This window comes from Akebia trifoliata, chromosome 11 (genome assembly GCF_017979445.1).
Source record: "Akebia trifoliata isolate Shusen 1 chromosome 11, ASM1797944v1, whole genome shotgun sequence".
Classification (NCBI taxonomy): domain Eukaryota; kingdom Viridiplantae; phylum Streptophyta; class Magnoliopsida; order Ranunculales; family Lardizabalaceae; genus Akebia; species Akebia trifoliata.
In genome coordinates this window covers 3,215,330-3,226,592 of record NC_141385.1, presented here as the reverse complement: position 1 = coordinate 3,226,592, position 11,263 = coordinate 3,215,330, and the positions used below count along the sequence as shown (strand labels likewise).

General features: G+C 31.5%; 1 protein-coding gene across 1 annotated transcript; it reads left to right on the top strand.

Annotated features, from left to right (window-relative positions):
* The first annotated feature begins 703 nt into the window (after positions 1-703).
* On the top strand, positions 704-2,563 carry LOC147390366 (transcription factor MYB102-like). Its single transcript, XM_086458169.1, has 3 exons — positions 704-927; positions 1,200-1,329; positions 1,495-2,563. Exons 1-3 carry the CDS (start codon positions 795-797, stop codon positions 2,312-2,314), a joined length of 1,083 nt encoding a protein of 360 aa, XP_086314295.1. The 5' UTR covers positions 704-794; the 3' UTR covers positions 2,315-2,563.
* Positions 2,564-11,263: the final 8,700 nt, after the last annotated feature.

Sequence of the window (11,263 nt, the reverse complement as noted above, 5' to 3'; positions counted from 1 at the left end):
TTAATTTATCGATAAAAATTAGTAAAAAAAATTATTAATCTATGTCCTTATTCCTAAAATAATTCATGATAAATTAATATTATATTTACTTATTATATAAGGGTTCGTTTATCGATTTGGGTCAATTCTATACAAATTTTGAATCGAAAACCATATCAAATTGATCGATTTCTCCATTTTTCTAACCCAAGAATCACACCATAACTTGTTTCAAACCAAACCAAAGTACCAATCCAACCAAAAGCTATTGGTTTGATTCGGTTGTCGGTTTGAACCCCGCCTCCCTCTACTAAGCCCTACAATCCTATATACACGAAAAGGAAAGAGAAATCGACTCAACTCGACGTGGCTTGGCTTGGCTTGGAGCCATGCAAGAGGTGGCACGCCGTCAGATCGATAATATGGTCTTCGAAAGCGGCACTTAATGGGGTACGTGGCGATGACCTTTTTGGTGGCATCTAATCTGAATCCAGAGAAAGCGAGCTGACACTATGGTGTTTTGGATTTGCTAAGTGTGAATTTAGTTGAAAGCAGAACGGTTTTTAACCCTTTAAAGTTTCAAAGTTTAAACAAATCCATCTCTCCAAGAAGAGAGACACGTCGCGTGTTTGATTTACAAAGGCCGGTACCCAATCCCTTTGACTTCCTCAGTTTCTTACCCTTCTCAACTATTTATATATAGGTACCTCTCTCATGCCATCTTCACCTCACTTTCTTTTACTATTCTCTCTATCCGTGTCAAAGTATCATCAACATTAAAGAACTTGTGACACACACACCATCTGACCATCACCATGGGTAGAGCTCCTTGTTGTGATAAAAATGGACTCAAGAAAGGGCCATGGACTTCTGATGAAGATCAAAAGCTTATCGATTATATTAAAAAACACGGGCATGGGAGTTGGCGAACCCTTCCGAAGAATGCTGGTATGTGTTAATTCTCAAAATTTCAATGGTGTTTGTTTCGGTATCTAGAAATCAATGTATTCATATAAGATTTCGAAATCTAAAAATCAATTTCCATATATAATCTAATTTGAATTTGAATATCCAAAAATTATAATGTAACAATTGAAATCGATCAAATGCCTTCCTTCCTGTTTACAAGTCATTTTATTAGTTAAATTATTGGTTTTTTTTTTTTTTTTTGGATAGTTAAAGAAATGTATTTTTATTTATTTATTTATTGAATTGTATAGGGCTTCAAAGATGTGGAAAAAGTTGTCGTCTTCGATGGACAAACTATTTGAGGCCTGATATCAAGAGAGGAAGATTCTCTTTCGACGAAGAAGAGACTATAATCCAACTACACAGTGTTTTGGGAAACAAGTAAGATTACTTGCTATTGTAGTTTTTCTTTGAATTTGTATAACTTCTAGTTGGATTACCTACTCATGGACTTAAAAGCTTCTCTTTCTCTATAACTTGTAATTTGGGTTTTCTATGATTGTCAAAATACATTGATTAGTGACATAAGTTTCTTTGTTATCTTAGGTGGTCTGCCATTGCAGCTCGCTTGCCCGGGAGGACCGATAACGAGATCAAGAACTACTGGAATACACACATTAGAAAGCGACTTCTTCGAATGGGAATAGATCCTGTAACTCATAGTCCCCGTCTTGATCTTCTCGACGTTTCTTCGATTCTCAACACATCTATTTACAATTCATCTCAATTGAATTTTTCAAGATTGCTTGGACTTCAACCTCTTGTTAATCCAGAGCTTCTAAGGCTCGCAACCTCTCTCCTATCATCCCAAGGTGAAAACCTAAACTTGATTCAACAAAATCTTCAAGAAAACCAGCTTTGCAATCCACAAATTCAAAATCAATTCGCATACTTCCAACCCAATCAGTTTCAAAACCCAATTCACGAGATTCCAACTTCCACAACATCAACTTCTCCTTGTGTTCCATTTTTAAATGAGACCCAATTCATGCCAACCAATGTGGAGGAATTCCAATTAAATCCAACCAACTTTACCTGCCAGAATTCCCAACCAAATATGTTGCAAGAGAATGTAATACCTTCTAGTTTGACAGAAAATTTGGTTCCTATGTCGAATTACGCCTCTGATCAATCATCCCTTATCAACCCTTTATCTGAAAACTTGAATTTTCTATCCAACAACATCAACAACCACCATAGTTTCAACTTTGAATCTGTTCTATCAACACCTTCATCAAGCTCGACGCCTTTGAATTCAAGCTCGACGTACATCAATGGAAGTACTGAAGACGAAAGGGATAGCTTTTGCAGTGACTTGTTGAAGTTCGAGATCCCCGATATCTTGGATATCAATGACTTTATGTAATCAATGGTTGGAAAGGCTTGAGATAAGTCTTTGGTGATGATGAATAGTGCATAATATTTACAATTCGAGAAAAGGATGGCTTAGAGTTCTAGATCATTTTCAGTTTTTTGTCTTTGATGTTGATACTGTAAAATCCAAATGAATTTGTTGCAATTTTCCTAAGCTCACTGTACCAAGAAGACCCTCACCCCAGTCCTTTGTTTTTTATGCGAAGTTTGAATTATTAATGTTTTTGTTATATTTGTTGATTTGTTTGTATTTATTCATATCCTACTAAATAATAAAGGAATTCAATTTAATGATGTCAAATAGATGGAAAGCTTCATTTATGGCTATTAATTAAAGCATAAGTAACCCCACAAAAAATAAGGGACTTTTCTAATTTTACCTCAATGGAGGTTTGTAGCTCTCCATCACACGTATAGCTTATATAAAGGAAAAATAGCACAGATTTCCAAAGTTCAGTAGAAATTTTCTTGGGATCAACAAATTAACATTCTCTAGGTATAGACTTGTGGGAATCCCTATAATCATTTTTTCTCACCAGCCATTGGTTTGATGGAGTCTCAAACATTGGTTTTCCAAAATAAAATTTGACTGAAAATGCTGGAATGACACAAACGATGATACAAGGGTTACAAAAATGAAAAATGATGCGGTGGCTTGCACATAACTGTAGATGCTTTTTACTCATATCTCATGGAAATGCATCTAAGGTAATGTGCATGACACCATGAGTTTTTGTCACTCTTGTATCTCCCTTTGTGTCACCCCAACACGACTCAAACTTGAAGAAGGATAATTGAAGATAAAAGTCATAGTAACCCCATGGATTATATATGAATTTTTATTTTCTTTATGTTCACACATTATTCCAATTCCCTGATAAAATTATTTTTACATCTTGTAAATTTATTTTTTTGTTGAATATTTGAACTAAGAAACTCGAATTATATCCTGATGGAGAAAGGAGGCAGCACAACGAAATTTGGGCTTAAACATCTAAGTTCTAATCTAACTTATTAATTTTTTATTAGGGGGTCAAGTGACTACCAATAATGAAGGTTGTGGTTGTAGAAAAAACTTATTTTAGTCATTGAGGGTAAATGTTAATCCTGATACCAAGAGTATTCCTTGAGATGTTGCGAGCATTAAACACGAAATTAGAGGCAATCTTGTAAAATAAACATGTATTTGAAGGATAAATTCTTATAAAAGATTTCACATTTAAATTGTTGGATTTTGTGTTTTTTTCTCCATGAGTTACTGGATCCAAATTAAGATAGGAGTAATTGGATTAATGAGAAATGAACATGTTTCATGTTATACATTTTTACCATTAGAATAATGCTGAAGTGACCTTAGGCTAGAACTTCATATCACACTTCTTGACGTGAAATTTATGAGAATTATCATAGATATTTTCATCGAGATACTAATGAAAAAGCATTTATGATTCTTATCCACTTTCACGTCAAGAAGTGAATATGAGATTCTAACTTGAGGTCACTCTAGCACGACTCTTACTATTATAATGAGAGAAGTGGAGTAGAAGTATACGTGTTCAGACAACAAATTTTGGATCTTATAAATGTTCTCATTTTTACATTTAAACTTAATATAATCATGATCATTTTAATCAAAAATAAAAAAAATTACAGTGCAAGAATCACACTGATTAATTGTCTAAAAATGCAAAAAAAACTCTTTTACCCTCTAATATAATATTTAAAAATCCTTTTAAGTATTAATTACAGATAAGTCATTGTGATATTTTTTGACGTGTGTTTGCACATGCCACCTTTTAGTGTACGTAAAAGGTGTATTCCACATGTTAATAAAATAATAATTTTTTTTTAGTCTTAGATTAATTAAGATTGATACGTGTCAATGTTTCACCGGTGTCGGATTTAATGGGGACCACTATAGAGTTGCTTTTGAGAATAAATAGCGTGGTTCTTGTGTTGTTTGGTCTCTTTATGCTGCGTCAAAGTCAAAGCCTCTTACAAAGGGCTTACATCATAAATAATGACACGTGGCTTTAAATGATAGAGATTGAGATCGGATAATGCTGACGTAATATTAAAATGTAGCCCATAATGTACATTTCAATGTTACTCCAACACGACTCATTGACACCAGGTGGCAAATTGTAGTTATGCCACCCAATATCAATGGATCGCCTCTCCAAGAAATTTAAATTTTGAATCGGTTTTCTATTCTCAAATTAGAATTAGAATCATTTAAAAAAAATTCTCCTTAAAATGATTTTCATTACTGGGGGAGTTAGAGCACACGTTAAAGAGCAATATATACACTTGGGAAATTGGAATTTGGAAGTATTTTGATAAAAATAATATTTTTTTAAGAGTATTTTCGATACAAAACTCCAATTCCCAAGTGCATTTATTGCACTTTAACTTATGCCCTTATTGATTTTGATTTTTAATTAATTCAATTCTAAGAGCCTGCTTAGATACAAGTAAAAACATAATTTTTTTGACTTTTGAAAATTAAAAAATTAAAAAATCTATTCAAATCCATTTTAGTAAATTACTTTTAAAAAGAAAAACAATTCTTATTTTTTAAAAAGTAAATAATAAATTATTTTCTACTTTCTAAAAATTACTTTATACTTTCTATCTAAACGGATTCTAAGAATTCCAACTCCATCCAATTCCAATAAAAGAGTGCTAGAAACAAAGTTTTCGATTCCAATTAAATGGGTATTCATTTACACCCTCTATCCATTAAGAACTTTTGAAACAAAGTAAACAAAAAAAAAAAAAAATGTAAGTTTTCTTCATTGATATAAATTTTAAATAAAAGAGTTCAATGGCATTTCATTTTTAAAACCTAAAAAAAAAGTGTTTTTTTAATTTATTTTTTATTTTGTTTTAAATTTGATCTAAGCCATGAATCCTAGCGAATTGAGGTGTTATTTGATTAACCTAATAGTTCACGTAGGGCCCACAATCCTTAGTAAGAGTAAGGTTGCTAGCTAACCAAGTTCATTTATTTTTTAATCAAATTACATAATTACTTATCCTTAGAAAAATATGATATTTTGAGAAAGAAAAAAGTTAATTACGTGATAATAAAAAGAGAGTTGGTTTCCTATTATAATCATTCTCAAAAATATTGAAAACTCTTTCATTTCTCATCCGTGAGCATAGACATGGTTGAATCACATAATTTTTATATTTCTTGATTATTGTTTATTTTTATGACCTCTCACTACTATCGACTTGACATATATATCGATACATCGTACTCACCCTTCCCTAGAAATATAATTATGGGTCTCTATGAAATTGTTAAATAGAGTAAGTAAAAAAATAGATAAAGCTTCATTCAATCAAATCTTTAAAATAGAAAAAATGAAGAAAAGACCATTAAAAAATAATCATGACTATGAAGTTGGAAACTTATCTGGACACATAAAATATTGTCGGATGGATTAAGCCAGCTAGAGCTTAATTTAGAGTTGGATTAACTAAGCTTTGTTCATGAGTCCATCCCCAATAATCCTACCCTGAATGGATCTAGAGAAACTCATCTCGATTGGTGATTTCAAAAGATTAAGATTATAACAATTAAGTAATATGTTTAGTAATCAATTAGGGTGTGTTTGGAAGCAGTAATTACTTGGAGTCAAGAGTTGGATGGGTCAGTGTTGGAGTTATCTTCAACTCCTTAAATAAACGCCAATGTTTCCTATTAGAGTTCAATCTTGTACTTGAACAACCCAACTCCAAAACAAATCTGTTTAACTAGAGAAAATCATTGATTCCAGTAAAAACTAATTAAAGCCACGATTATTGAAAATCCACACCATAAAAAACAACACAATCATATAAACAGATTTATCAAACTCAAAAAAATAGAAGCCTAATTAAAATTATAGAACATCAAATAGAAACAAAAAAAAAAAAACAGAAAGAAACAATTTTCATTTCACATGAATGGAATCTTTAAAAAAAAAACGAGTGAAAAGAAATTTCATGATTAAAATCCAAAATTTTTCTTAACAATCATAGAAGATTTAAAAAAAAAAAATTCAAACCTGATAATAGATATCACATGTGATTGTTGTTCTCATTTCATCACTTCTATATGATTGTTAGAGAGGATGCAATGGGTGGATCCTCTCTAATAGGGTTTAAAGGGGTCGGATTTTATCCAAAATTCAAGTGATCCGAAACCAATTTTTAACAGATTTGATTTCTTCAAGCATATCTAAATTAAAATATGGGTTGATGTCCCTTGACCAAAGTCGAATATGGGTCAGATACGAACCTATCTTATATTTGAATGATATATTATTTTGTATATTGTATGTTATATTTTTATATTTTTTAGTCTATCATTTATTAATAAATGAGTATTAGATGTAGTGGTCATAACTTCTTTTTAAAACATGAGAGGTCTTGAGTTCAAATCACATTTAAACCTAATTTTTTAATAAATTACTTTGTAATGATTTGAAATTATTCGACCCAAATCAATTAATTCGATCAGATCGGATCCGGATATTAGTTTAATGAAAGTTTAAAAAAATCGGATATGGTTTGAACTAGTAGGATCCTAGTCGGATCCATATTTGGATCTGAATTAAAAATCTGGATACGAATATCAGTAAGTACATATCCGGCCCGAACCCCTTTTAAATTCTACTCCCTAATGAGATTGTAGTAGTTTTTCATTCATTGTGCTTTTAAACCCTTTAAAAGGGGAGTACTTTTTTTGCTCACAACACAACACCGCATTGACATATGGCATAAATGACGCAAGTAATAGAGATAAAATTTTTCTCTCCGACCTCCACATCCTTTGCCCATGTATTTTAATTTTAAAATTTCAAATTTTAAAAAAAATTATGTGGCCCATATGGATTATGGTATTGAAAATTGAACACCACAACCTTCTAGATTTCATTAAAAAACTTATGATTAAAAAAAATAAAAAACAAAAATTTTCAATTTTGATTTAACGTGTTGAAAATGGAACCAGGCATCCAAATTTAAATTTAACATTTAATGGTGGAAAAAAAACTTTTTTTTTTAATTCATAGAATTTTGTACTCTACAACACTAATATTGGATCATGTTTTTGAACTCCAAAAAGTAATCTAATCAAGAAATTTCATTTTTTCACTATGTGCAAGAGATAAATTCTCTCTTATTTTTTATGCCATAGGTCAAACCTGTGTTGGGCTGTGAGCAAGTTTGCTCACAACAATGTGAGTCAAAAAGCACTCATAATTTGGTGTCAACCTTAATCCCTAATTAGCTTTAAAAATTAAATACTTGAATCTAATGGCTAAATTTACTGAAGTTTATTTGTACCGTTTAACCCTAAAACTTGAGCCAAACTTTCATTTACAAACCTCACACTCTAACCCCATCCTTCAATGTTGAAAGCTTCTCTTTCAATATTGAAAGTATTGCGCGTCCTTGACTGTTGGCAAAGAGAGGATCTAAAAAAACGAGAGACAGAGAGACGCGTACGTGTGATACGGAGCACAACATTTTATGACCGACCAAAGACCAAACAAAAGAGACTTTTCCTCCAAACTTTGAAGAGCTCAAAAAGGCTGTTTTTGTCTTTACATGCATTTTTTTTAAATAAGGTTGAATGCACGCGGTTGATTACGCGGCTTACGGGGCAGGATTACAGAAGCGCATATGTTTTCCCAGTGTATCGGGATGAAAATGATCTTATGGTTCTGTGTCTTTGCTACATTAGCCAAGTACCGTGTGCATTCCTCACACTCTTTAATTTTTTTTTCTTTATGACTTTTCTTCCCATATCCCTCTTTTTTTCTCAAGAATAATGATAAATTGACTCTCCTACAACAAATTCCCCCAAACTCTTCTTACGTTGCTGTGCAAAGAACCATAATTTTTTTTTCTTGAGATACATAACTGCTGATTGACATAAATATGAGCAATCATGTATCTCAAAGAAAAAATTCTATGCACACACAAGAGGAATTGGAGATTTGGGGGTTAAAGATGCATTAAATACACTTTGGACTTCGGCGAAGCAAATGAGTAGAGTTGCATTAAATATAGAACAAGAAATGGAAAAGAGCCATTCTAGTGCATAGAACATGGATGATTTTCCTCAAGATGTGAGTGAAAAGCATTTGGTTCTGCACACCATCTGGCGCAATGTTGAACATATTGTTGAAGGAAGTCATTTTAATTACCATTTTTCAATGAAAAATGATACATTGGTTCACTTTTTCTTGTTCTCCTTAAAAAGGTAAAATTTTGGACTCGTGCTACGTGACATTGAAACTTACATCATTTTGTACATTGTTGATGTGGAGGTGCCCACATAATCATTGATGCTTTTCTCACTCTTATTATGATAAAAAGCAAAAAGCATTTGTGGTTCCTACACACATTCACGTTAGTAATGTGTGAAAGGAAGTAAATTTTAATGTCACTTTAGCACTTTTCAAAATTTTGGATTTAGATGTTTTTTTTAACATGCATGAACATGTTTTGGGTATTGTGTATAGAATATGTCCATACATTATAATATCCTAAAGAGTCATGATAATATGATATCCCCCTCTAACAAATGCCCCCATCACAAAATTGTAGATCATTTGCGTCAGGATACACAAGAAAAAGATTTATGATTACACGTATCCAAAGGCAAATGATCTACAGCTCTATGATTGGGGTGTGTGTTAGAAAATCATTACACTATCCTAAATACTCTCTTGCGATTTTAAATTTTTTGAGCTTTAGTAAAACCCATTTTTTCGAGAGTTGCTATTGATTCCCCAACTTTTACTTCTTACATCCGAATTTCTTAAACCATGTATCACACATAATTAAAGACAAAAACAAACCATGCATTCAAACCTACAAAAGTTTGGTTCTGATTATTATTTCAACATTATAAAGAGTTATTTGAAACAACTTCAACAGTTGTTTACAATTAGGATTAGGTCCATATAAAATCTTAAATCTAACAAATAAAAGGAAAATTCTATTGACACACAAATTCCTTTGAGGGCAAATCAAATTGAAAAAAGAAAACCAACAAAATTAATTTTTATGGCAATCCTTCTTCGATAAAACAGGATATTGCAATAATTTGATATAGTACCTTGTTAAGAAATTCTTTCCCAAAATATCACTAAAAAGGAGAGGTGAATTAAATGTAGAAAAAAAAAAATGGAAAATGGTACATTGGCCTCTTTTTCACCTCCTTAAAAATTGATGTTCTTTTTGATTCGTTTTAGATTGTTGCAATGTTTTAAAGATCAAACTGATGGTCAGATTGAATATTTGTCAAATTGATCGGACCATAACGTACTCTAATTCAATTTGATCAGTTGGACAGTTATATATTTATTAAAAAAAAACTTAAAGATTGGTATACATTCTTCCTAAAATACTTTTACCTATATTCATAAAAGAAAAATACCTATGTACGAAGAACAATGATGCATTAGTTAAATCGATTTCATTACAAAATCATGTTGAACATGGTTGGACTACTGATTCGGTCCTATTTTATTTTATAATACTGCTTTGAACTCCTAATGTCAAAAAAATTGTAGAATTATCACACACTTAAGTTATGAATAAATAACGTAAGTGATTTAATTATAAAATTGAGATATTCTATTGCCACACCGACTTTTACTAAAAGCAACCCAATTCATAAAATATTAAAAAAGAATTACCATTTACCACACATGTGGGGGTACTCTTTGTAAAATTTGGTGTGGCAACAAAATCTCTCATAAAATCACTTATGGCTTTTACTCGTGTGTTCTTATAATGAATGGATGAAAATCACCAAGTAGGATGGTTTATTGCACCAAACATTAATAGGCCAGTGAGCCAACTCTCAATCTACACTAAATGAAAATAAATTTAATTTTTTTACTTTATAGCAGATTAACAATTAGGTATGTACCTATTGGAGGAAGTTTCCACATACATTCACACATTCTATACATACATATATCAATGAATGACAGTACAACAAACACACGCACACACACACACACATACATACACACATAAAAAAAAAGAGTGCTGATAATTTGACTCGGTTTTGGTGCACACCCTTAATGCACTATGTGAAAAGTGGAAAATTCGACAAAAAAATTTGACGGACCAAGACCCACGAATTTTATAAACTGAATTTTGACGATTTTGGATGGTTGAAATTCTTGATATTCTCAGATTTGATGGTTTAAAACTGTTGAATTTCTCCCATCCTTCATTAATTTGACAATGTCGGACTGTTGAAAAACAAATTTTAACAATGAAAAATTCGACGCCAATTTGACCTATTGATCAGTCGAATTTTATGAAATTTGACAGTCCAAGCCCATCAAAATTTAGGCTTTTTTCACATTGTGACGTGTTTACTCACAATCCAACAAACGTTTGACATGTGGCACAAATGATATCAACAATAGAGAGATTCTCTCTCTTGTCCGCTGTCCACATATTTATTTTTTTAGATTTCAAATCCTAAGAATTGTTGGGCCACATTAATTATCACATTTACAATCCAACAAGCCAGTCTTTTAGATTTCATGAAAATATTCATATTAAAACTGAATGGCCATTGAGCATCCAAATTTAAAAATAAAATTCAACAGTGAAAAATAACTATTAAATTTTTTTTTTTTAAAGTTCATATAATTTTTTCTTCTACAACTCTATTGCATTGGATCATGTTTTTGAATATCATAAGGTCATCAGATCAGAAAGTTTTCTTTTTTAACTATGGGCAGGAGAGAGAAAATTGTGTCAAGAGTGTTAGTAAAATACTATGTCATTTTATCAAATTTCAAAAAAAAAAAAAAACATTTTGAGGAGTTGATTTATACTTCTCACTACAAAATAGGAGGGTATAGTATTAGCAGCAGTTTCTATGGCACTTAGAATATAAGCTATTGTT